At 40.2% G+C, this 27,588-nt stretch overlaps 2 protein-coding genes across 6 annotated transcripts in view; both read left to right on the forward strand.

Moving 5' to 3' along the window:
* The window catches only part of nebl (nebulette), a 130,058-nt gene that overhangs the window by 54,088 nt on the left and 48,382 nt on the right, over window positions 1-27,588 (forward strand). The window lies entirely within an intron of this gene.
* LOC121629222 (nebulin-like) overlaps window positions 4,562-27,588 on the forward strand; it is a 61,481-nt gene continuing 38,454 nt past the window's right edge. For all 4 annotated transcript variants that reach the window (XM_041968836.1, XM_041968834.1, XM_041968835.1 and 1 more), the window contains exons 1-25: window positions 4,562-4,876; window positions 5,813-5,884; window positions 11,449-11,550; window positions 11,719-11,829; window positions 12,001-12,111; window positions 12,197-12,307; window positions 13,144-13,254; window positions 13,722-13,835; window positions 14,560-14,670; window positions 14,880-14,990; window positions 17,832-17,942; window positions 18,018-18,128; window positions 19,649-19,759; window positions 19,871-19,978; window positions 20,592-20,702; window positions 20,996-21,103; window positions 21,767-21,877; window positions 21,959-22,069; window positions 22,178-22,288; window positions 22,556-22,666; window positions 22,886-22,996; window positions 24,958-25,068; window positions 25,325-25,435; window positions 26,826-26,933; window positions 27,072-27,182. In XM_041968836.1, the coding sequence (XP_041824770.1) occupies window positions 4,577-4,876; window positions 5,813-5,884; window positions 11,449-11,550; window positions 11,719-11,829; window positions 12,001-12,111; window positions 12,197-12,307; window positions 13,144-13,254; window positions 13,722-13,835; window positions 14,560-14,670; window positions 14,880-14,990; window positions 17,832-17,942; window positions 18,018-18,128; window positions 19,649-19,759; window positions 19,871-19,978; window positions 20,592-20,702; window positions 20,996-21,103; window positions 21,767-21,877; window positions 21,959-22,069; window positions 22,178-22,288; window positions 22,556-22,666; window positions 22,886-22,996; window positions 24,958-25,068; window positions 25,325-25,435; window positions 26,826-26,933; window positions 27,072-27,182 (2,910 nt within the window). In that variant the 5' untranslated portion in view covers window positions 4,562-4,576. The remainder of the gene's footprint in view (window positions 4,877-5,812; window positions 5,885-11,448; window positions 11,551-11,718; window positions 11,830-12,000; window positions 12,112-12,196; window positions 12,308-13,143; window positions 13,255-13,721; window positions 13,836-14,559; window positions 14,671-14,879; window positions 14,991-17,831; window positions 17,943-18,017; window positions 18,129-19,648; window positions 19,760-19,870; window positions 19,979-20,591; window positions 20,703-20,995; window positions 21,104-21,766; window positions 21,878-21,958; window positions 22,070-22,177; window positions 22,289-22,555; window positions 22,667-22,885; window positions 22,997-24,957; window positions 25,069-25,324; window positions 25,436-26,825; window positions 26,934-27,071; window positions 27,183-27,588) is intronic.

Below are 27,588 nucleotides of genomic sequence, written 5' to 3' on the forward strand. Positions count from 1 at the left end.
TAGTTCAGTTTCTAGCTGCCTTACTTCTGCTAATTACCACAACTATTTACTACAAATATAATAATATACTACAAATATACAGTTAATGCTTATATTATCCAAATTCTAACCATCTTTACTGTTACTGACCAAATGATTTAATATCTGTTTTTAATTTCTTTTTATTGTCATTTATCCATGAATACTTTACATAAATCTTTTAAAATAAGCATGTTTTTAATTCATAAGAGGCAAGACTCCAAAATATCCACCTGAAGGCTGTAGCCACTGTGAAATGAGACAGATCCATTAGTGAAGCTGTTAAGCCTGAATTCAGAGTTTCCTTTGGTTCATTAATGTGATATTATCTGGTTAGATCACATAGTCACTGCAGCCAGTTAAAACATTTCTTAAAATGATCGTAAATAAATTTTTAAACAGTTCGATGCTGGAGTTTATCTATTTATTATTTAGTAATGATCATTTCGGTCTGCATTCTGCATTATGTAGATAACGCAGAGTTATTGGTGATGAGTGGATCTTTGTTGTTGTTACAAGCAGTGATTTGCTGGCAGCAGATGGCGGTTTGGCTCGAACTCATTCAGATCTGCTCCGTCGCTCTTTATCAGGTCGATGTCCTGTTTACCTCGACAGCCATCTGACACCCAGATCCCGCTGCCAGACGACCTGCTGGCTTCCAGACTCATTCTGGCAAATCATTCTGTTTATTGAGCTAAGTGTGATCCGTTAGATAAAGAAATAAGAGCTTTATTCTGCTGTCTTTACACAGATTTTGCCCTTTACGTTGTTGTTTCAGATTACCTTTGACATCGTTCATTCCAGCAGAAAACCGTTCCTCCTTATTAAGATGGCTGTTCATAAAAGGGTTGAGGAATCTAAAAACAATCACTAAAATAAGAAGATAATTCTGTTTGATAGGAGACAGAAACTTAAAAGAGGAAGACTTTCAGACTCCTCACTGGGCTAAAAACCTCATTCCACCAAATAAGTTAAATAATGTTTCATGGCTTCAGCTTGTAGGATTTAGTGACATCTAGTGGCATGATTAGCAGATTACAACCAAATTAACCCCATTCAAACCTCCCCTTTAAGACACATTTTAGTGCTGGGCAATGATTTTAATTGCATTTTTTTCCCCACAAAATTCAGTAAAGAATTTAAAAACTGTATGTTTCACACTTTCTTTTAAAAGTACTATATGAAGAAAATTTCAGTAACCTTTGGTTTACAAAGACTTTAGACAAATAAGCTGCTTTTTAAGAGCTATATTCACTTCACTCTCAAATAATTAATGATGTGATTGTACCTTTACAGATACCAAAGATTGTGGTACCCTAAAAGGTACAGATGTTCCTTCAGCAGTGCAGCTTATAAAAACCAATTAAGTACTTTATTTTCTATGTGTGTGTTTACGCAAGAGCAGTTCTAATGTTTCCTGTACATCTTAAATGAAATATAATGTAAAAAATGAAAATATTTATGACACCGAAGGATAAAATCCCAGGATTTATGTGTTAAACAGTAACAGGACAGCAGAATGAATTCCAGATTCCTCCATATTACCCTGAAGCTCCTCCCTCTCAGTTCAAATAGACCTATCACAGCAGACCTCTGAGAAATTAAAATAAACAAGATTATAAACAAAACACGATTATACTGAAACATTTTCCACACAAATACAGCTCATTAATTTACAGTTCAAACATAATCATAAGAACAAACAATATATTTGTACAATCCTCCGTGTTTGTCTTTCTAACTCTAATCACATCCACACAATTATTGAGGACTGACAGCACACACACCTTGCTAGAGAACTGTAGGCAGGCCTCCTCTAAACAATGAACCAAGTTGCTCAGGACGGACATTTCGAAAGGGAATTGTTGACGTTGCTAGAACAAAAACTGGATGATGGGCGTCCATAATTTACCTTCCTACACAAGAGACAGAGCTCAGGGGAGCTAGTGCCTCCGAACATACAGAGGAGACAGTATCTGGTATAAATCAGTCAGGTGTGTTTTCCTGCTGCAACAGACAAGAAGCAGATTCAGATTAAAAGAACACTGTAGCGTCTCTACATGAAGTGATGAGGATAAAAACCATTAATCTGACAAAAATTTCTTGCTCGTGGAAAAAATTGAATGTTTTCAGTTCCTCTCAGATTGTTCTGTGTGTGTGCTGCCCTCTAGAGTTAAAATCAGTTACTGCAGGTTCTCCAGCAATAGCAACATGGTACTTCCTTCCAGCGTACAACTTTCTATGAACTTGCATTCAACCCTCAGTCAACACACACTTTATCGAACACACACTCTTACACACAAGCACACAGGCGCATGTACCTCCACCGGCACTGCGGGTTCGATGACGGACACGGTGGCGATAAGGTTGAGTAGAGGGCTAAATGTAGAAGTTAAAAGTGATAAGAGGTGCCCAATGGACTGACATCCAGTCATCACAGGAGACAGCCAAACGCAAGGCAGAGCAGTCAGGTCTGAGGTTAAAGTCAAAAAGAAGCTCAAACGTTGACAAACTGAAAGAGTTCAAGTTGTCCAGAGGCAGAACGGTGAATCTGAAGAAGTCCCGAGGAACCTGAAAATATTCGGGCAAGTGAAGGGTCAGCATATAGGAGGAGGTGAAAACACAGATAGGGGTTTAGGAGAGAGATACTACATAGAAAGATAAAAACAAACCAACAGAAGAAGCTAAAGAAGAAACAAAGACATGGAGAGACCATCACAGAAGGAAGGTGAGTTCCAAACTTCAGAATAGGTTCAGTGGAAAAACAACAAGGAAACTGAAGCGTCCACCAGCTATGACCCTGAAGAATCTGAATCCAACATGGTGGCTGACGAAGCTGAAGACGTGACCTTGATGAGATGAAGGCTGCATGCTGACTCTGAGAAGACGTTTTCCAGACTATCGGCTAGTTTTCTAGAAGGTCACAGCCCACAGTTTAGTGGTTTAAGGAAAGTCCTGTTTAACTTAAACTTGTTTGCTTTATAATCTGAAACTAGTCTTGAATTAGGAAAGAAATTTTATATTGGACATTTATACATTTGCTTATAGATCCATTGGTTGTGTTTTAAAGTGGTGAATAAAAATTTATAGAAAAATTACAGCAGAGATCAAACTACCGTCCGTATTATTGGCAGATGACCCAGTGGCCCTTGCAGTTTCACTCAGTATATGTTAGTTTATCTCTTCCTGTGTCCTTCTTCAGTCAGTAATGGCAGCAAAGCTAAACGTCACATTTCTTCCTTCTGTACATTTTGCTTCTGGAGCAAAAGCTCCAGAAATGTCCATAAAAAAGTTCCTGTACCATCAGAGGAGTTTCAAGGTCAGACGGCTGCTGCTTTAAGGGAATACAACGACGCAGCAATGATCTTAGAGAATCCCTTTCTTCTTCCCTCTGCAATTTTCCTCCACTGTATGAACCTCTTTCAGTGGCTAAAACATCTTTAGACAGTTGGATGAGACCAGAGTCACCGTAATTCTTATTCATGTAAGCCACAAAGATTTGCTTATAGGACTGAAAGTTAGATTTACTTTAAGCTTTGCTTCTGGGTCCTGTTGCTCAGCCAGTTTTTAAAGGCTTTATGTTGAAGCTTTAATTTTTTTAAGACTATTTAACTTTTGTTTCCAGGTTCTGTTTGATTAAGTTTGAGTTCTTTGTTTTAACCTTCACTTTCAGTCTGTCTTTGTTAAAGCAACACGACTGAACGTTGGCAGATTTTTGCACTATGGTGTCCCCTAACGATGGCCGATTCTGCATCCTGTCTCTTCTCTGATCGCTCTCCAGCCAGTAAAAGTCAGTCCAGTGTTGTCATTTTCTCTCCCTCATTTCTTCTCTTCCTTTTACAGTGTAGTCTTGCATTTCTTTTCTAAATTAGCCATGGTGCACATCCAAAACGGACAGTCTGCAGATATCCAGGTAGCCTTCAGCCCGATGAGGCTCCAGGCCAGGAAAAAAAGTTGTGAGGTGTTTCTCAGCCTTGAGACGCTGCAGGGCAATGATGGCTCCAGGAATGTACATAATAAATAACACCAGGCCATCAACACAGTTTTAAGTTTGGAAAGTTGTGTCGTGTTGCTTTAAGATTTAGGCACCTAAGTACATGGTTAGGTTTGGGAAATGTGGTTTGTTTGCTGACCTTTTCCCAGACAGGGTGGTGTAATAATAAGTAATAATCAGCTGGGCTCTGACAGATACGTCTGTCTGTCTGTCTGTCAGTTGGTGGAGAAGCTTGTTCAACAGCATGTCTTTTCCAGACATGAAGAGCTTCTATCGCCTACTACAGCCTTAAAAAGTGGAGTTTATTTTATATTTCTGTGACACACTGTTGGTTCCAAATGAGAGCACCAACACTCGTTAAGATGCCTGATGCCAGAAAACTGAACATAGACGTTAATGGAAGATGAAATAGTTGCAGTTCTTTACCTCTACTTGTAACCCCTGTCCTCCATCTCCTCAGCTCTTTTTTGTAAGATCCATGTCCATTTTTCTGTCTCATCTTTTTTTACAGGAAGCTCCATACAGAACATAAACTGTTGGGTTATAAATAAACTGTAGCTAAACATGACGTGTCCTTTTCCTTCAGAAGTGGTCAACATGGCGCGAGAGGATGGATCTGCTGTTCCAGCATTGGATGGAGGGATGGAAGAAGTTGAGATAGTGGAAGGAAAGAAAGAGGAGATATTTCAGGAGATGACGGAAACATCTGCGACAACTGTGACCTCAGAAGAGGTGGAGATGGAGAAGAAGGTGGAGGATGAAAGTGGTAAAGAGGGAGATGATGAAGGGGAGTTAGAGGGAAGAAATGAAGAGAGGGATGAGGAGACGAAACCAAAAAAATTGTTGGAAGCATGGGAGTCGGAGGTAGGAATGTTAATGTTTGCCTACTGCTGTTTGTTAATTTAACACAACGAGTTAATTAACAGATAACACGACGCCTTGAAGAAAGAAAATATCATGAGGTGAGATCAACTCACCAAATACACACCTGAAGATTTTAAATAATCACGTTAAATGTGGAAAAAGCTCCCGAGCACACACGAGGAAGAAAGCCACACAATGACCGTTATCTTCTAGATGATTTTGTGCTTTGGTCAAACTTTCTGGAAACTCCAGAGATACAAACAGCTTTAAAGAAAAGACTTCGTTAGTTTTAGTCAAACATTTAGTTGAATGCCAGCCACACTGAATCAGATCTTCCCTGATAAATCTTCAGCTGCCTGGAAATGTTGTGTTATCAGCTTTAACATCATTAAATCCAATATGAGCTGCTGATTCGCATCCGATGTAAGAAACGGAGCCAGCAGCCCAAATGATTTCCCTGTTTTACACCAACAATGTTCTCAAGTGTGTTTAAGGATTTTGAGGTTTGTTTGGTGAAATCTGAGGCAGACTTGCTCATAGCGCTGGCCTTGGCGTGGGGCAGCGCCTGGCACTGCAGGTTGTTATAAGGACTTAGAGGATTAGTGGGACTACATTATTAGCCTTTGATGGTGGAATTTCGGGGACTGACTCTGGCCTGTGAAGGATGAATGAGAGAATTTTGCTGTGGTTAACTCATCATTAGTCAGATCGAATGATGATTCAGTTCCTCGATATTCCTCAACAATTTATCATTCATATGAGGACTTTTATAAGGACGTAAAATCGCATCTGGTTTCATTTTCATCACCAGATTTTTAGAGTTTAAACACTTTAGGATGTTCATCGTTTCTGGAAATGATTTAAAATGAACATTAAAAAAAGAAATCACCTGTTTTCTGGTGAAACTAATGGCGTTAGGTTTGTGCTTGTTTTCAGGCCTCCGCGGATGTAAAACCTCCGCTGCCAGATCCAGCCTTTAACCGGAGGTGCAGCTTGATCGTCAGTGAGGTGAGTTCGTTGTTTCGGTTACTTTGATCCCAGTCTTTCCAGTCGTACCAGTGGCCTCTGAACATGAGGATGTTCAGCAGGGGTAACGTTGTTATCCTAATCCTTAATCCTCCTTAATGTTCACACAAAGAAAAACAAAAGAAAAATGTTTCTTTGCATTTTATTTTTCCCCTTCGGACACTAATAATAATAAGAAAAATCAATGCTTTTTGTAATAACAGCAGTTAAGCCGTGTTTCAGGACCTGAAACAGTAATAGGATAACAAACACTTTTGGCATCACACACCAAACCAAGTGATAGAAAAGACTCAGGCAGGGTCGTTTCCATAATTGTTTTTATAATAATGATGATGGTCGCTGAAAAATCTGCCCTACTAAAAGCTAGAGCAGGCAGTTAAAGGGTTAAAGGTACATTTCCTGTTTTTTATTAACCCAATCTAATTAAGAGTGCTACAAAGTGTTCACCTCAACCAAGAAGTGAAATTTTTAATCTGTTTAATGTGGAAACAAACGTCTTCTCCTGGAAGTTCCACTCAGCTCTGAAAATGTGAGATTTTCCAAGAAATTCAGAACAATTTTGAGAGATATGAGTAGCAGCATCTGTTTTAGTTGACTCCAGCTTACATGCAAACCATCTCTGGATGGAACTCTTTGATGTGTAAGACAGAAATCTGCTGTCCTCTTTTCCACCTTTTGCAATAAGAATAATAATAAGTTGGCGTTGCCATTGGTAACGACTCAAAGATCCAGTGATGGGCTTTTCTTCAGCACAGAGGGAGTTTTTCTGAACGGAAACTTGCTCTTTGACTTCTGCAGCCGCTTCATGGAGCAAATATCTCGGGCTAAACTGTTGAATATGAGTGAATATTGGTGGAGGATGTTGGAGGGGGAGATATTGATTCCCTGGTGTGAGTCAAACCCGGCTGCTTGTTTGCAAGAGCACAATGACTCATCAGCTACAACAGAGGCAGCCTACTTCATACAACCAGCCTCCAGCTGCTGCATGGCTGCTCCTCACATATCTTACTTTTAAAAAGGAAAGGAAGGAAAAGGAAGAAAGGAAAAGCTTCCTTTTACATGTTTTTTGATCATCATATCATACATTATATAGAAATCTCACTCAGACTCCAGCCTTTGGCTACTTTTACAGAATATGTCATGCTTCATCCCAGTGGGTGTAATTAACTAAATAATCTTGTGTCATTCTCATGTCTCATTCCAAATTTTTCTACTGAATCTTTGCTCTTACCACAATCCTGAAGGTAGATCAACCCAAAGATAGTGCTGTTACCATGGAAACATTAACCACTTTAAAGACAAGCTCGTGGCATCCTCAACACAGGAAACCAGTTTATGTCAGTCCAAAGAGAGGGGAAGACTCGGAGAGCATTAAAAACAGTATTTAGATGAATTAATATGATGTGACTCATTTCTCTGACACATGCTACACATGCTAGCTTAGCTGTTTCCACCTCTGTGAGGTAATCTGTCACCATTCAGACCCGAACTCCCAGAGGAAGTTTAAATGAACAAAATAGTTTATTAGAGGCACTGATCCTAAGCAGCAAAGAGCAGGGAGTCCAGAACCTTCCCTCCATCCATCCATCCATCCATCCATCCATCCATCCATCCATCCATCCATCCATCCATCCATCCATCCATCCATCCATCCATCCATCCATCCATCCATCCGTCCATCCATCCAGCCCTCCTTCTCTGCAGCCTCCTTTTCCAACTGTTCAAACCAGCCAAGAAACATAATCCCTTCAGTGAGTTCTGGGTCTGCTTTGAGGTCCACAAGTCCATGTCTGAAATTCCTCCTATGGAAGGTGATCAGAGGGCACCAGAGTCCAAACCACCTCAGGAGAATTCTTTCATTGCAGAGTAACAGCAACTTTTCTCTTAACGTCTCCTGAATGACCAGGTTCAGCCCCCCTGATAAAGAAGCTCATTCTGCTGCTTGCATTCTTTATTCCATTCTTTCAGTCGTTGCCATCGCTCATGACGTAAGTATTTTGGTTTTTTAATGGACTGCTTAATCAAAATCTTGTCCTTTTGGCTTAGCTTTCTCTTCACCACAACAGATAGGTACAGTTTAATTTCCCCTTCTGAACAAAAGACAGTTAAACTCCTCCACTTGAGGCAGTCCACTCTTTTCTAGCTGCAATTTATGGCCTTTAAAATATAACTGGAGATGCTAATTTTCATCTGCTGTTTGACACTGGTTTGACAAACTCTTGGAAAGTTTTAAGTGGAAATCTCCTGATTGTCATGAATGTGTTGCTGATCTGGTGATGACATCACATGCAAAATCTCAACACAGGTAATAACACAGGTAAACCCTCTAGAACAGGGGAGTTTGAAGATAAAAGGTCAGGGAAATCATAATGACTAGCTATATATATACAATTAAAACATTAAATAAATTGAACTTTGAAACTATGATCAAAATAAGACGTACATGACTCTTCTCAAAAACACTTGGGGAAAGACCTACAACAAATAAAAACTTTCTCCACCTCATGTTATGACAGTGAAACTGATTTGTGCCTCGCAGATAAGAAGGTTTTTTGAGGGGCTGCATGATGAGCCCTCCAGTACTCTCTATTCTACTCTTTATGTATTTTACACATCTCCTATTTATTCGTGGACATTGTCACTGTTGCTTTGTCAAGTGAAGTTTGAATTTTCTTGTACATGAAATGTGCTATACAAATTAATTTGCCTGGCCTTTGAAGTTGAACGTGTATGTGGGTAGGGGTGTGCATGTGGGTAGGGGCGTGCATGTGGGTAGGGGCGCGCTGGTGTTACACCAAAATCTGTGACCCATCAGAATCTGTGACCGCATGCATTTCTCTGCATGTACGTCTTAGAAGACGAGTGAGGTCTTGAAAACTTAGTCTGAGTTCATTATAATGTAGGTACATTCTGATCAATCAGAAATTGTGACCTAGATCCCTCCTCTTATTGTCTGGACTCTTCTTATATAATATCCCACATTGTGGACAGCTGTGGGAGAATCTGGCGGCTTCATAACAGGAGCAGGACCAGCCCATATAAGAAGCTACACTCAGGAAAACAAGCCCAAAAACCTGCAAATGATGATATTTGCAAGAGACTTAACAAAAAAAATCAGCCCAAGTCGCTGATAACAGGCAGATTAAGCAACTCTGCTGCCTTTCTCCGTCGTCTTTATCCCTGCTTTGTTTGACAGCTGGCCATTTACCGCCACACCGGGAGCCTCACACACCGATTGTCTGAGTGCATCACGTGGGAAGGCTCACCTGATGTGCAATTGGTCCACCTGTTTCCTGACCACCACCGAGAAGACTACAAAAGTTGTGCCGTATAAAGTAAAAGCACCCCGTCAGATTTTATATCTTAACTCCGGGTCCATACGGGACAGGTTCTGGGTCTGGATCTGGACCGTGGTCCGCTTGTTAGTGACCTCAGCCAACAGTTTAATACCAGTACTGCAGAGACACTCCCTCTCAGCTACACGTGATAATAACTCCTTTACTTCTACCACTGTGTACAGTCTCTGTCTGAACATTCCTGTGTGTCAGGACTACAACCTCATTCCTTTTTATTTGCCAGCAATCCCATCTTCCTTCTGACAGTCAGTAGAAGAATTTTTCTTTTCACTTCCTGGTCTCTATTTTTCTCCTGCCGTTATCTTAGACATCTCTTCTCCTCTTGGGTTTTCTCCAGGCATCATCTCTAATCAACATTCTCATTGTCATCATTGTAACTCATCATAACAGATGTCAAAAAATGCCCGAGTAACCAGCAAAAAGCATTCAGCTGCACAGCATCCAAACCAGAATAAAAAGGAATGTTCAGATAAAAAAGTCACAATATGACCTGTGCGGATACAAGAAGACGCCACCAGTCTGGCCCTATCCTTAAAATACACCACTCACAAAAAGTTAGGCATTTTCAGCTTTTTGTATGGTGTCAGTATGAATCTAAAATCCACTTTAACCTTTACAGGTGGACTTAATTTGGCCCTCTCTAAACTTTTGAATGTACATAACAACTCTTCCATGTTTATGTATTCATTGCACAACATGATGTTCTCTAACAAGACGATTACTGCAACCAAAAAACCAAAAAGAGAACTGATGTGTCTGAAACATAAAGAGGACTAAATGTTCTGGTTGAATGACATCTAAACAGTCCTCTTCATCATCGTTTACATTTAGACATCGTTAGACCAAGACCACGCCTAACACATGACATGTTACTGACACAGTGATATTTTATTTTGTGGTTTATCTGCCACTGTTGCTAGATTTTGTTTCAATAAATAGTTTGAGATAAAGGTATTACCCTGATTTATACCATGGTCTGGGTGAATACTCGATTCTGATTGGCTGGAAGATGTCCATTAAAAAGTGATAATAGACACCTATGAAAGAAGTTCCGGTCAAATATACTTATTGTTGTAAATTATTGTGCTGCCTAAATGGTAGTTGGTAACCGTGGCAACAGAAACTCAGACGCTGGGCTGCAGACACACCAGATCACGTCTGTGACGGGGCGTCGCTATGAAAGCAGCCTGCAGGCTTATTGAACGATGTAGGAAACGATCTGTGACTGAAACAAAACGTTGCATCATCTTCTGGACACACACAAGCTGTAAGAGCTGCACCGCCCTCTGAAATGTGTGTGTCACGTAACATAAAGTTATTCAATCATCTCTCTTCCCTCCACTGATCAGGTCTAATGCAACAGCTGACCGACCCACCTGCAGGTTCTGTGTCAGAGCCGGTTACCTTGGCAACGCGTCACAACGAAATAGTCCACTCAGCCGCTTCTTGTGAAAAACTTACGATTTTAATGGTAAAAACCAACATTAAGGCATTAATAATTTATTTAATATTTTTTTCTTTCCTAAGTGACCATGGTATAAGCGGGATGACGCCCTTCGATGTTCACGCCTCTGCGTCGTCCATTTATTTATGATGATGGACACCTCAACGAGCATCATCCCTTACATGATTCTGATTAAAATTCCTACATTAACGACTTGTTGTCAGTGTAGCTTCAACTTATTACATTTGATGTAAATTTCACCTAAAAGTTGAAAATTCTAAAGTCCAGAAAAAGTCTTTAAAGTGATAATAAATCAAATATGTATTTCCTTGTTTAAAACATTAAAGAAATCTTAATTGCATTTTAATTGCTAAAACATACATACAGTATTTATTCATGAAATGTTCTTATCCTGTTTGTTTTCTTCAAAATTGTATTTTTTTTTACTATAAAAGTATTTAACAGTGCTGCATGTTACAGATGAGTTCAAAGCCAACGATAAGTTCAGCTGGTTTCTTATTGAAACCTTATTTTGCATTCTGCTGGGGCTCCGTCTGCAGAACTTGAGCTGCTATCTGGCTTTAAGTTCATGGATATTGAAAATGATCTTAATCTATGCAGCTCGCAGCCTGACAGGAAGCCTGCAGAGTAAAAACTGCAAAACACCCGACACAACAGCCCTTCTGAGGATGGAGCTGAAGTTCAGCTCATAACACACACGAACGTATGTCTCCTCATCCCCGCAGGTGAAGTATAAGGAAGACTTTGAGAAGATGAAGGGTCAGAGTCTGTTTGTTCCAGGAGCCGAGCTCATCCACGCCAAGAACATCAGCGCCGTGATATCCGAGGTCTGAACTCATGCATGCCACTGCATTTCTATACCTGTGTGGACACTCACTAATGTTTTATATTTACCCAGATGTGGAGGCCAGACTGAGAGCTGTTCTTCCTCAGAAGCTCTAAAACTCGTCCTCAAAATGACAAACGCTCTCAACGTATTCTGCTCTGATTTTCAGTCGAAATACAAGGAGGAGGGGAAGAAGGAGGCATCAGTCTCTCTGTACTCCATCCTGCCTGAAACTCCAGAGATACAGCGCGCCAGACAAGCTTCAGAGCTTCGGAGTGAGGTAAACGGACCTGAGCTGCACAGAGGAAAACAGATTCAGAAGATCCAGAAAGTCTGTGGTAACGACTTTCACATAGATTAGTTGTAATGTGAAGATGCTCTGAGGCTTAATCTACCAGCCTGTAAACTCCTGCACCAGCACTGAATTCACACTCGAATGTTTGTTTTCCAGATTAAATACAGAGAAAACACAAAGATGGAGATTTCCTCCTCTCTTTATTCTCTGCTGCCAGAAACCACAGAAACCCAGTTTGTCAAGGAGCTGACTGAGATACTGAGCGAGGTCAGACGGGTAGAGCGATGGATGGAAATTCACTTCGATCCTGTTCAGATTTTCTTTCTCTGAAAGTTTCCTCTCTGCTCCACAGAACAAATACAAGGAGGAAGGAAAGAAGGAGATGAGCAGCAGTTTATACTCTCAACTCCCTGAAACCACTGAGATGCAGCTGGCAAAGACCGTCCATGAGTTTCAGAGCGAGGTACTCAAACGTGATGAGACACTGTACAGCAGCAGCATTTCAGCCAGGCCCTCATGGTCCGTGTCAGTTGTTTTCCAGTTTTTCTGAAGGTCTTTCAAAGTTTTCCTTTCACTCATCTTCAGTCCAGCCCTTGCACCTGACAACTTCCAGAGGGATGTATTTTTTACTTGTTAATTCACTTTAAACTCACCAATGAGTCATTCCACCATAAAAACAGGATAACACAAGGGATGAAGCAGGGTTTAACTTAGCAATAACCCAATGTTAAACAGAATCCTTAGACATTTTGTTATCGTCATCATGTTCTAATTTGTTTAATTTTATCGTTGGAAAACATTGGAAAATACAGAACACATTTTTGCAAGAACAAGATGATTCTTAAAGAACTAAAAGATGAAAACTTGGCAAAGCACAGTATGATGTGCAGCTTGTCCTCAAAAGATTTGAGAAGTCCGGACAAGTGGAGGACAAAAGAAGAACTGTGTGTCTGACAGCAATGAAATAAAAAAAATCCAAGAAAGACCTGACACAGAAGATGAGATCTGGGCCTTCAGTTGATCCATCTACCTTTGGCCAAAATCTCATCAAAAGTGGTCTCCATGGAAGAATATCTATCAAGAAGCCATTTTTAAGTAAGGGAAACAAGGAGAAACGGCCGAGGTATGCCACATGACGCAGGAACTGGACTGAAAAGTAGTGGCAACAGGTCTGATGGAGGGAAAAATCCTGATCTGGTCTAGTCTAGTCTGGTCTGGTCTGGTCTGCTCTGGTCTGGTCTCATCTGGTCTGGTCTGGTCTGGTCTGGTCTGGTCTGATCCGATTTTATTCTGTTTCAGAAAAAGTACAAAGAAGAAGGGAAGAGAAAGGCCTCCATCTCTCTGTACTCCCAGCTTCCAGACACTCCAGAGATACAGCATGCTTTGGAGGTGTCTCAGCTGCAGAGTGAGGTAACACATTAACTTCAATTAATCCAATTAACTGCTAGGCAAGAGGCAGGTACACCCTGGACAGGTTGCCAGTCCAACGCAGGGCAAAATAAAGACACCCATTCACCTTCACTCCTAGGGGGTCACCAGTTAACCTGACATGTATGTCTTTGGACGGTGGGAGGAAGCCTGATTACCCGGAGAGAATCCACGCATACACGAGGAGAACATGATGCAAACGCCATACAGAAAGACACTATTCCAACAGCAGAACCAATAAAAACTAAATTAATATATTAATAATAAAATAGAAACCTAGAAAACTTTTCTTCACCACCTCAGAAGGTTTTAAAACAAACCTATCAGGTAAAGTCAGGAGTGTGCTTGAGCTACAGCTTAAGACTGAAACATGTTCAGGACTTTGTGCTGTGCTTGCTACCTGCCGCCAAGAAGTTTTTATCTTCTCTGTCGTATCGCTTCTCCTCCAGGTGAATTATCGGACCAAGGTTATGACTAAAGGGGTCCCGTCCTCCCTTTACTCTCAGCTCCCCGACACCACAGAGATCCAGTTCGCCAGAGAGATGACTGAACTGCAGAGTGAGGCACGACAAAAACACACAATAAAAACACACTGAACACACACTGAAAAGACACTGAACACACACTGAACACACTGAACACACTGAACACACACTGAAAACACACTGAACACACACTGAACACACACTGAAAACATTGAACACACACTGAAAACACACTGAACACACACTGAACACACTGAAAACACACTGAACACACACTGAACACACTGAACACACACTGAAAACACACTGAAAACACACTGAACACACTGAACACACACTGAAAACACACTGAAAACACACTGAACACACTGAAAACACACTGAACACACACTGAACACACACTGAACACACACTGATAACACACTGAACACACACTGAACACACTGAACACACACTGAAAACACACTGAACACACACTGAACACACACTGAACACACACTGATAACACACTGAACACACACTGAACACACTGAACACACACTGATAACACACTGAACACACACTGAAAACACACTGAACACACTGAAAACACACTGAACACACACTGAACACACACTGAAAACACACTGAACACACACTGAACACACACTGAAATTGTAAGAAAATGATAGGAGATTGACGTTGGTGTGATTGGCTTCCAGAATCAGCTGGTTATCCAAACATCTGGCTCCATGAAGTAGCTCTGCTAGCAGCAGAGCTTCGTTTAGATGCTTACTGATGACTTTGTGCTCTAACTTCTCAGAGCAAGTACAAGGAGGGTGGCAGGAAGAGCCTCTCTCAGAGTTTCTACTCTCAGCTTCCAGAAACCTCCGAGACTCAGTTTGCTAAAACCGTTGCTGATCTGCAGAGCGAGGTGAGACACACACAATAATCAGTCTTCCTCACAATGGATAAAAGAGTGTAATAAAGCTGTGGTTCGTATGTTTTAAAACTGTACTTATTGCTGTACTTGTTTTGTACTTATTGTTTTTAACCGTTTTAATGTTTTTTTGTACAGTGTCCTTGGGTGTTTTGAAAGGAGCTTTTAAATAAAATGTATTATTATTATTAAAACCTTTTCAGGTGCGGTATAAAGAATCGGGGAAGAAAGGCGGGAACTCGTGCTTGTACTCTCTCCTTCCAGAAACTCTGCAGACAGCTCATGCAAAGGAAGCCTCTGAGCTCTGCAGTGAGGTACACTAACTACCTACAGTACAGGTACAGTAACTACCTACTGTACAGGTACACTAACTACCTACAGTACAGGTACAGTAACTATCTACAGTACAGGTACAGTAACTACCTACTGTACAGGTACAGTAACTACCTGCTGTACAGGTACAGTAACTATCTACAGTACAGGTACAGTAACTACCTACTGTACAGGTACAGTATCTACCTGCTGTACAGGTACAGTAACTATCTACAGTACAGGTACAGTACCTACCTGCTGTACAGGTACAGTAACTATCTACAGTACAGGTACAGTAACTACCTACAGTAGAGGTACAGTAACTACCTACTGTACAGGTACAGTACCTACCTGCTGTACAGGTACAGTAACTATCTACAGTACAGGTACAGTAACTACCTACAGTAGAGGTACAGTACCTACCTTAAGTACAGGTACGGTAACTACCTTAAGTACAGGTACAGTAACTACCTACTGTACAGGTACAGTACCTACCTTAAGTACAGGTACAGTACCTACCTGCTGTGCAGGTACAGTAACTACCTTAAGTACAGGTACAGTAACTACCTGCTGTACAGGTACAGTAACTATCTATAGTACAGGTACAGTACCTACCTTAAGTACAGGTACAGTACCTACCTGTTGTGCAGGTACAGTAACTACCTACAGTACAGGTACAGTAACTACCTACTGTACAGGTACAGTACCTACCTTAAGTACAGGTACAGTAACTACCTGCTGTACAGGTACAGTAACTATCTATAGTACAGGTACAGTACCTACCTACAGTACAGGTACAGTAACTACCTACTGTACAGGTACACTAACTATCTACAGTACAGGTACAGTAACTATCTACAGTACAGGTACAGTACCTACCTGCTGTACAGGTACAGTATCTACCTACAGTACAGGTACAGTAACTATCTACAGTACAGGTACAGTACCTACCTGCTGTACAGGTCCAGTAACTACCTACAGTACAGATACAGTAACTATCTACAGTACAGGTACAGTAACTGCCTACTGTACAGGTACAGTACCTACCTGCTGTACAGGTACAGTAACTATCTACAGTACAGGTACAGTAACTACCTACAGTAGAGGTACAGTAACTACCTACTGTACAGGTACAGTACCTACCTGCTGTACAGGTACAGTAACTATCTACAGTACAGGTACAGTAACTACCTACTGTACAGGTACAGTACCTACCTTAAGTACAGGTACAGTACCTACCTTAAGTACAGGTACAGTACCTACCTGCTGTGCAGGTACAGTAACTACCTTAAGTACAGGTACAGTAACTACCTACAGTACAGATACAGTAACTACCTTAAGTACAGGTACAGTAACTACCTGCTGTACAGGTACAGTAACTATCTATAGTACAGGTACAGTAACAACCTTAAGTACAGGTACAGTAACTATCTACAGTACAGGTACAGTAACTATCTACAGTACAGGTACAGTAACTACCTACTGTACAGGTACAGTAACTATCTACAGTACAGGTACAGTAACTACCTACTGTACAGGTACAGTACCTACCTGCTGTACAGGTACAGTAACTATCTACAGTACAGGTACAGTAACTACCTACAGTAGAGGTACAGTAACTACCTACTGTACAGGTACAGTACCTACCTGCTGTACAGGTACAGTAACTATCTACAGTACAGGTACAGTAACTACCTACAGTAGAGGTACAGTACCTACCTTAAGTACAGGTACGGTAACTACCTTAAGTACAGGTACAGTACCTACCTACTGTGCAGGTACAGTACCTACCTTAAGTACAGGTACAGTACCTACCTGCTGTGCAGGTACAGTAACTACCTTAAGTACAGATACAGTAACTACCTACAGTACAGGTACAGTAACTACCTTAAGTACAGGTACAGTAACTACCTGCTGTACAGATTACAGTAACTATCTATAGTACAGGTACAGTAACTACCTACTGTACAGGTACAGTACCTACCTTAAGTACAGGTACAGTAACTACCTGCTGTACAGATTACAGTAACTATCTATAGTACAGGTACAGTAACTACCTACTGTACAGGTACAGTACCTACCTTAAGTACAGGTACAGTACCTACCTTAAGTACAGATACAGTAACTACCTGCTGTACAGGTACAGTAACTATCTATAGTACAGGTACAGTACCTACCTACAGTACAGGTACAGTAACTACCTTAAGTACAGGTACAGTAACTACCTACCGTACAGGTACAGTACCTACCTTAAGTACAGGTACAGTAACTACCTGCTGTACAGGTACAGTAACAATCTATAGTACAGGTACAGTACCTACCTGCTGTACAGGTACAGTAACTATCTATAGTACAGGTACAGTACCTACCTTAAGTACAGGTACAGTAACTACCATAAAACACAGAATAAACCCTTTAATGCACAAAGCTTTAGTGTAAATCAATGACATTTGTATTTGAGAATTGTTGTAAAGCAGCAGATTTATTAAAGCTGACAGCTACATGTTGATGCAAACATCACTACAAAACTGCTTTAACCTACAAGAAAGTTCTAGTATTTATTTATAGTTCCATGTTTTTGTATCTAAATGTTTTATATAGAAAATATTATTATTATTATTAAATGTGTTTTTATAGAGAACAAAGTGAAATATAATCCGTCATATCTGTCTACATTAAACTAAAACTTATTAGAACAACCAGCCTTTCTGCTCAACTTTTAAAACAAATACATCTGAAACAAAGATTTGAAAAATATTTATTTTATAGACCTTTCTACAAGATACTACTTGCTCCTCTGTCTGGACATATTTAAGTTTTAGACCTTATTGTGATTACTGCAGGTGAAGTATAAGGAGGAGGGTAAGAAGGACATGAACATCAACCTTTACTCTCTGCTGCCCGAGACCATCGACACACAGCGTGCAAGAGAGGTTTCAAGCCTGCAGAGTGAGGTATGCTGCGTTTTCACTCTGATTTTAAACAGAATTACCTTTATTTATAGTTCATTGATCCGTTCATATCTGCAGGTCAAGTACAAAGAAGGTCTGAAGCAGAAGATTCAGAGCAGTTTGTACCATCAGTTGCCAGAGACCACAGAGACACAGCTGGCCAAACAGCTGTCTGAGCTGCAGAGTGAGGTACCCACAACGCTTCCGTCTTCTTAAAGCATGACGGTCAGAAGCAGCACTGAGTTCAGGATTTCTCTAGAGGCGACTTCAGCTTTCAGTGAGGAAGTTGTTCGGAGCCTTTTAACGCTGCTGACAGCTGAAAAGAGAGTTTGACTTTTCACCAAATTCTCTGAGTCAGAGTGGAGCGCTTTACTTTATTCTGTGGAGTTTCTCCAATTTTAAAGCTCTAATTAGACTCGCTGAGTTTTCAGGCTGTTAGAGTATGCAGCATGGTTATTTTTATTATTAAACTTATATCTCAAAAAGAATCTTGTGTTATATCTGAAATGTTTATTACCAAATAATTATAATAATAATAAAAATAATAACAACAACAACAACAACAACAATAATAATAATAATAATAATAATGCAATAACACACTCAAAGGAAAAGTTAAAAGGGGAGGTAAAAAAAAGTTGTTGTTTTTTCTGATTTACAGTAACATCCTTCTTGAATATTCTAACATTAGCATATTAACCTGTGGCATGTGAGGGTGTCATGATTGGGTATAAAAGGGGCATTCAGCAGAGGTCTAGGATTGGTCATGCCTCTTCACTTTGATGATATTTGGGTGGTGGAATACAAACAGACTCAATAAGTTCCAGAAAGATTTTTCAACTTAAATTTACTATACTATAAGCTCGGTGATCCGGGAGGGGCTCAGAGTAGAGTCGCTGCTCCTCCACATCAAGAGGAACCAGATGAGGTGGCTCGGGCATCTGGTTAGGATGCCTCCTGGACGCCTCCCTGGTGAGGTGTTCTGGCACGTCCCACCGGAAAGAGGCCCCCGGGGAAGACCCAGGACACGCTGGACGGACTACATCTCTCGGCTGGCCTGGGAACGTCTCGGGATCCCTCCGGATGAGCTGGTGAATGTGGCCGGGGAGAGGGAAGACTGGGTTTTCCTGCTTAGACAGCTTCCCCCGCGACCCGACTCCAGATAAGCGGCAGAAGATGAATGGAATAGAAATTAATTAATTAATTAATTAATACTAATACTACTAATAATAATAATAAAACAATATCTACAGAACAGAATTTAGTGAAAAGATTCAGGGAGTGTATGAAAGTCTCTGTGTAAAGGTCTCCGACAGAAAGACTAAAATGGTCGTGAGCTTCAAGAAATGAAATTATACAACAGTGTTATAGTTGTGTTTTTCTTCTGTCTGTATACATGAATCTAAGTTGAAATTGGGACCATATTGAGCTGTAACAAGACAAACTTCTATCTCACTGTTGGCAAATACACACTAGTGAAAATCTGAATGAAGTTATGTTAACTAAATTTAATCATTATGAATGAGGTTAAATACAACTGGAAAGTATAAAACACATATTTTGAGGCTTACTTTGATTCGCTGGTTTATAAGATCACACCGGAGAAAAACCAACAGGCCCCACTAGCTAACAGGTTCAGTAATAGTTCAGACTCTCCAGATAGAGGCTTGCAGCCGTAATTGTTTGAGAACGTATGTTGTGTTCTTCAGGCAAAATATAAAGAGGCTGGAAACAAGCAGGTGAGCAGCTGTCTCTACTCCCAGCTGCCGGCGACTCTGGAGACGCAACACGCCAAAGAGGCGGCAGAGCTGCTCAGTGAGGTCAGAGCTGTTTTTATCAGTGCATCTTTGTTTACAGAAGAGCAGAGGGTAAACAAACCAAAAGGTCTGGGTATAAATGAGTTGTTTTGTTCCTGGTGCTAACTTCTCCAGGTGAAGTACAAGGAGGGCATGAAGAAGATGTCCAGCTCGCTGTATTCCACTCTGCCCGAGACTTCGGAAACCAGCTTCGCCAAAGAGATGAGCGACGTGCTGAGTGAGGTACAAAGATCACGTCCCCTTTGTTTTTCTTTCTGAAACAAATCTGACAAGGAACTGATGTGACCAAAATTCATCCCAGATAGCCAGTGGAAATGCAGATGTGGGGATATGATCATTAGGATGCACACAGGACACTGCAGAGTAAAGCTGGATAAAAGCTTACAGTGATGTAAAGACGTATGCACGAGAGCAGCAGATACATACTGTTTGCAGTCTCACCAGGTGATTTGAATTTTAACAACTTGCCATAGTGTCTGCAGAGAGCTGCAGCGTTCCAGTCTCTGATCATGTCTGATGTTTTTATCATGAGCTGGTCATCACAAGTCTTATTATCTCCACAAAAAGGATCAAAGAGGTTATCTGAGTTGCAGCCTTGTAAATTTGCATGTTGAGGCTGTGATGCAGATACAGGCTGCACTAATGAGGCTTGGCTCGCTTTCCACTCTGATCTGTAAGGACAAATGTGTGTTCAACACAAGGGAGGCAAAGACAAAAGATAGAAAACAAAGGAGATAAAGACATATTTCATTAAAGGAAAGGAAAGTTAATTGCCGTCAGATGATGTTTAGAATTTGTACATATTTGACAGACATATTCACATATTTTTTGACAGATTAAATACAAAGAGGACGGGATGAAGAGTCGCTGTCAGAGCATCTACAGTCAGATGCCAGAAACGACTGAGATGGAGTTTGCTAAAAACGTTGCTGAGCTGCAGAGCGAGGTGAGAAGCACGCATCAGGGGTTAAAATAAAAGCTAAATTATCTCGTTTGGATGGAATCATTACATTTGTAGTCCTGAATCAGCCCTGCTGGTTTGGTTTCTGGTGTTAGTAACATGTGAGGGTTAATTTCACAGCTGATAAATAACAATAACAACAAAAACAACACACACACACACACACACACACTGAGCAGTGCAGATGTTCTGCCAAAATTTTTTGTTTGTTATTTAATGATTTTTTTGGTCCTTAAATCCACTCAGAAAACAAGAAAATGTCTTTTTATTACTTTTAGATGAAATACAAGAAGGGAAAGAAAGAAGTGAGAAGCTCTTTGTATTCCACGCTGCCCGAGACTCTGGACACGCTGCACGCCAAAGAGGCTTCTGAACTGCAGAGCGAGGTAACAAATAAACTTTATTTATGCAACACCTGCTGTCAGTTTAATGCAGCAAAGTACCTCACTCTCTGTAACTATATAAGGAGAATATAATATGACATAAAAACTTGTGGTACGCAGAAATAAGAACGTATATATAAAACCAATTTGATTATTACCTAAATTTAAACACTTCACAGCTTAGGATGTGAAGAAGTCTTTTAGTTTACCAGTTTATTTTATTTTGAATCATCAAGCGTTACAGACATGTGAACAGATGTGTTGTTAACTATGAAAAGTTTTTTCATGCTGTTTTATTACGTGATGTAGCTTAAGTCTGCATGTAGAGTTAATGTGTTGAATGTAAATAAAGACATGCTGCTATAAGGTGATGCTAGCATTTAATTTGAATGGAGATGATTATTTAACACCTTTCATTTTTACACACAGTAGAAATTGAGTTTACATTGTTTTTTTATGTTTAATATAGATACACAGTTGTGTTTAATTCTCTTATTTTTTTCTCTTTTTATTAGTTTTCATTAGTATAATTCTTTGTTTATGGTGGTTACTTCATGTTATGATGATAATCCCACTGGGCCAAGTATTGAGCCCTGTGGATCACCACATTCTGACGTGTCCAGATTTCTTTTTCATCCCCGTGTGATTTTATATGTCTGTGTTTAGCTGAAGTACAAAGCAGGCCTGAAGAAAGGTCTTTCCTCCAGTTTTTTCCATCAGCTGCCTGAGACTTTGGAGACGGCTCATGCTAAAGAAGTGTCTGATCTGCTCAGCGAGGTATCAGGACAACCAATCAGAATTTATACACACTTATATAAACATTAGTTATTTATCATTCAGCGTTTCTGGGTTTTTCAGGTAAAGTATAAAGAGGATGGTAAGAAGGAGATGAACATCAACCTGTACTCTCTGCTGCCGGAAACCATCGACACACAGCATGCGAGAGAGGTGTCAGACCTGCAAAGTGAGGTATCTAGCCATGTGGTTTCTGGAAAAAGTGACGGGAACCCCAAGACTAGTATCAAGCCCAGGTTACCAGAATATCCCTATGTTCAAATTCTCCTCCATATTCTGCAGGTGAGGTACAAAGAAGGTCTGAAGCAGAAGATTCAGAGCAGTTTGTACCATCGGCTGGCAGAGACCACAGAGACACAGCTGGCCAAACAGCTGTCTGAGCTGCAGAGTGAGGTCCGCTTACACACAGCACAAGATCTAGAAGTTTCTGTCGCTGCCCAACAGCTTGCTAGGTTTAAAGTCCCTCTACATTGTTTTGGTTTATATCCCCATGTTTGGTAAAAGCTGTTGCTTTATAACCGTTATGTAACTTATGTATTTATTTCATAAAGCTATTCAGTACGTGGTCAGGTACAATGCAACAAATAATAGATGATAAATAAAAGCTGCAATATCTGTGTAACACAAAGAAACTGCTGTGTTTCCATTTTGGTATTTTAGACCAAGTATAAGGAGGGCGGTAGGAAGGAGGTAAATACCTGCCTGTACTCCCTGCTACCTCACACCATTGAGACCCAGAGAGCCAAAGAAGCTGCAGATCTGCTCAGCGAGGTAAAATTCTCAAGTTTTATCATTAATGAAAGATATGCACAGAGTATAAAACTAGACACTTACAGGACTCCAGCTTGTCTGTATTTCAAATCCAAACCATCGCTCCCAGTCTGAGTTCGTGTTGGACTGGAACAAAGTAAAAACAGGGCTGACGATGCTTTGCCATCCTTCTGCAACATAAAATAAAATATTTTCATGTTTCCTTTTCCATCTCTACAGATCAAGTACAAGGAAAGTGGGAAGAAGGAGATGTCCAGCTCCCTGTTTTCCACTCTGCCCGACACTTTAGAAACCAGCTTTGCCAGAGAGATGACCGACATGCAGAGCGAGGTGTGTAAGAGATGTCCAGTATAACTCAGTCTCCGTTTAGAGACCCAACCAGAACCAGAACCACAGCCAGCTTTATTATTTGTTCTTGATGAAAATGTTCTTAATTTAAGAAACACACCAGTTCTTCAGATATAGAATATCTTATCTGTTTTTTTTTTTTGGATCTTTTGTACTAATTAACATGTTAAAGATGTTATTATTTTATCACTGGATGCACGCTTATATTTTAAATGCTGATTTACTGCATGAAAAACTTTATTACATCAGTCACTCAACGCTTACTGTTTCTCAGTGTTTGATTATAATTCATCATTACAGCTGTTTTACAAAAAATAATGTCTAATTTTCAGGATACTTCATAATAAACTGCAAAAACTATGAGGAGACTTTATGCAAACCTCTGTTATTCAGTGACTGTGTTGTTTTGTTGTGCCTATAAAGTGTGTATTATGTCACTTGTACTAATTTAGACTTGTGATTATTTGCTAACTGGAACTGTATTTATGATCTCTTCATATATATTGGGATTAGAAAGTTGCCAGACAGTAGCCAAACATACAAAATCAGACTACCTGCTTGTAGCCAAAGCTTGACGCGCTGTACCAAAAACCTAATAGCATTTAAACTGCAAAGTAAGTGGTCCTGGAGTACGGTACTAAAACCCACCTAGAACATACTGTGTTGTTGAAAACATCGCCCATGATGTCTGAGAGGGTGTCCTTTGAAAGTGAAACTATGGTGCATTTAGATTATTTAGCTTCATACACTTTCAGTTGAATCATTTTACTGTATAGCTAACGAACTACACCAACTTTATTTCAGTTCACTGGATTTTTTCCTCTGGATACCACTGTGGAAATTGTGACGTTGGGAGGACTTGTACTGGCTCTTGAATTTTTATCAGTTATATCTGAGCCAGATGTTCTGGGCATTTATTGGCGCTGACATGCACGTTCATCTGCTAGTTGAAACATAATTAATCAGAAACAAAACATTTCCAAACACTGGTCCAGTCTATATCACCAGGTTGTCTGAGAAACATTCCAGCAAGTTTAAAGATATTTAGCATTGTCTAAAATATGGAATTATTTAAACTTTTTCAGCTTTAACAGGACAAATGATCAGATCAGTTAGAGTCTCTACAGTTTAACCAAAAGGTTCATTTTACTGTTAAATCTACAGCACCAAATTATAATTCATTAAGATCTCTTAACAAGTGGCGACTTCTTTTCCAGTTGTGCTGCTCGTCCACTGCTTATATAAGAGAGTAAAAGCCATGTTTGAACTGGTGTAGCCATTTGAAGCGCATAGTCAGAAAGTATGAGGTTGTCTTTCAAAAAAGCCCCTTTCATGTGTTTTGATTTCACCTCTATTCTGTTTTGAGCTTTATCATCCATCCGTAAATGAAAGAAAAAAGAGGTGGCTGTTAAGAAGATAAATCCATTTTAACTAACATTTAATTTGCTGTGTGAAATTCAGTCAAATAGCTGTGATCAAGCTCTGTTACTCACACATTTTGGAAGGAGATCAAAGAAACAAAATGCTGGAGGGATCCAGGATGTGTGTCAGCTGAAAGCTGAAGCCTCCTCAAAATAGTTAAAAATGAAGGGAGAATGTTGTTTGATAAACAATAAATAATCATCTTTCCAATTACCCAATACTTTCTCATGTTTATACTTTAGACAAACACCAGAGGCCAGATTAGCATCAGAAACAGGGACAAAGAATTACTGCAGGTTGTCTGTAATCTGCATTGGAGAATGTGCTGGCAAGACCTGTTCTATAACCACAAAAAGATGGAGCTTGACTTGTATTTCAGTTCTTATTATTGCACAGTTAATAGAATTTACTGGTCTTGCTGTGGACCCAAAAACTTTAGCAGAACTACGACACTGCTGGGATTCGTAAGATTAATGTGTTCATTGATCATGTTTAATCATGCATGTGTCCATCTCTTTCAGAACAAGTACAAAGAGAGCAGTCGGAGAAACCTCGCTCAGAGTTTTTACTCCCAGCTTCCAGAAACTGCAGAGACTCAGTTTGCTAAAACAGTTTCTGAGCTGCAGAGTGAGGTGAGGAAGAGGATGGTCCTACTTGCTTTTACTGGAAAATCTGACAGCACCACAAAGCAGCAGACACATTGTCTGTTGTTTTCACATTCCTGTTTATAAGTGGAAATTCACCCTTCAGCATACAGAGTAAATGAAACAGGACAAATCCTGAGCTAGTCATCAGTTATGCAGATGACAGACAACTCTACCTTCCACTATGAATCACTTGTGAAGTCAGCTTAAATCAGTCGATACCTTTGTTTTGCTTTGTGTTCAGATGAAGTACAAAGAAGCAGGAAAGAAAGAAGTGATGAGCTCTCTGTACTCTACACTGCCTGAAACTCTGGAAACACAACATGCTAAAGAGGTGTCCGAGCTGCAGAGCCAGGTAATGACTGACACTCATAAAGCAGCCCTGTGTTTCTGTGTTTCCCATCGCTGAGACACTGCTCTCCATTTATCTGACGCTGACCCTCTAATTAAAAACACAAGAGGTCGACCCGAGTCCTTCATATCATGTTTCATAGAGCTTACAACATGGCTATGCAGCATGTAACATACCTGGGTCAACCAGCACAGAGCTGCCATCTCTGGAAACTCCCAACAAAACTTTCAATCTAACTTTTGATGATTTAAAATGAAGCCAGGGGTGACTGCAAGGTTTATGTCCTGCCACAAATGTTTGCTGAAGTGTTTCTTGGACAAATCCTCTCACCGTTTCTTCTTCTGGAGATCAACATGGTTCCTAAACGTTATGAAAACAAATGAGTGAAATGTGTTTAACTCTTAGAAAACAAGAAATAAAACATGGAGTCACCTACTCTGACTTCATCTCAGATCGAGAATGATCATTTAACAGATTTTGGAGGTTTCCGTCAGCAGAAGGTCTGAGTTCAGTTAGTTATTAGTTTTTTTGTATGAAACAGTCTAGACTTCAAATCTATGCAGATGAGGAGCAAACATATTTTAAAACACAGCACCGTACACATTGAGCTTTCTCACAGCAACAGTCTCCTTTAGACATCATGTTCCCATGGAAGAGAGCCATCTTTAAGTATACAAAGATGTGATTAAGGCTAAGAATCAGAACATCTGCATGACAAAATACCTTTCCAAACACTTCCTTGGAGGAATATTACTGCTGTAATTATTCATCTGAAGAAAGAGCAGCTTAGAAATGTGACAGAGGAGAAGATGGAGAATTCTGGTCTACCGGTGTTTGCAGAAATGCTCAGGATGATTGTTCCACAAGGACATGAGCTCAAGTGAGAGTCAATGGCTCAGACTACAGCTTTTATGATTACCCACTGGGGAATGTAAGGTCAGTCCGTAGAATCTTCATCAGTGTCTTCCGATTGGCTTCAGATGCTTAATTGCCTCCAGTAGCTGTTCACAAATCGGAGTCTGTCTCAGTTCTCTGAAGAAACCTGTGATTGAGAGGAAGCTTCACTTTGTTTTAGAGTGCAGTGGTAATGAACTTAAAGATCTTTGGTTACCGCCAAAAACGTAAGAACTACAGTTTATGGAGTTATTGACCATCCAAGAGTATTCAGAATGCACACTGAGGTGCTTTGTCGACCATTTGATTGTCTTTTCTGATCTTATTAAGAACAAAACTCCACGAAATGTCAAAGACACAGGCCAAGATCTGAGCTTGAACAGATCAAATTTCAGAGGAGACAGTAAAGGAAGGACAGCAAATTTAGCTTTTAATCATTTAATTCTTTCTGTAATCTGGTGTTCAGGCTGTAACCAATTTTATGTCCTTTAATATCCAGCTGAGGTACAAGCACAGTCTGAAGAAAGACGCCTCCAGTCTTTACCACCTGATGCCAGAAACCAACGACACTCAGTTTGTCCGACAACAGACGGAGATGCTCAGTGAGGTGTGACGTTTTACTCTTCCTCATCAGCTCGGTCAGGCTGTTTGACCAGCTTTGGATGTTCTGATTCAGCTGCTACTTGACAAAGTAAAACATTCACCGGCTTTATTCTTGACCCTCTGGCTGTATTTGTTTCACAAGGTCAAATATAAAGAAGATGGTAAGAAAGAGATGAGCGTCAGCCTGTACTCTGTGCTGCCCGACACCCTCGACACCCAGCATGCCAAAGAGCTGACCGAGATGCAGAGTGAGGTGGGTGGGATAGATATTCCCCTGCAGGCAGTCAGAATCATCAGACCTTAAAGATTAGCTTCTTTACAAAGAAGGTCATCTCAGAGGTTTGTTTAAAGATAAATGAATTTCCCCATTTTGAGCCTCTACAATCATGTCATATTCCATTTCTAACCCCAATAACTAAATGCTAAACACCCACTGCAAGTTAAAATCACTTTTTTATGAGTTATACTATTATGCTTTTATCTTTATTATTAAAATGGTGACTCATAAAACCATATCCAGCATATGAGATTATAATTAATTGACTTTTAAATCAGGTTTTCAGACCGATTTTGGCACAATTCCAGCTTTTAATTAGCAGATCTCATACACAGAACTATGAATTCATATCTGCTAGTAAGATCTGTTTTCTGTTGTTGCT

This window comes from Melanotaenia boesemani, chromosome 18 (genome assembly GCF_017639745.1).
Source record: "Melanotaenia boesemani isolate fMelBoe1 chromosome 18, fMelBoe1.pri, whole genome shotgun sequence".
Taxonomy (NCBI): domain Eukaryota; kingdom Metazoa; phylum Chordata; class Actinopteri; order Atheriniformes; family Melanotaeniidae; genus Melanotaenia; species Melanotaenia boesemani.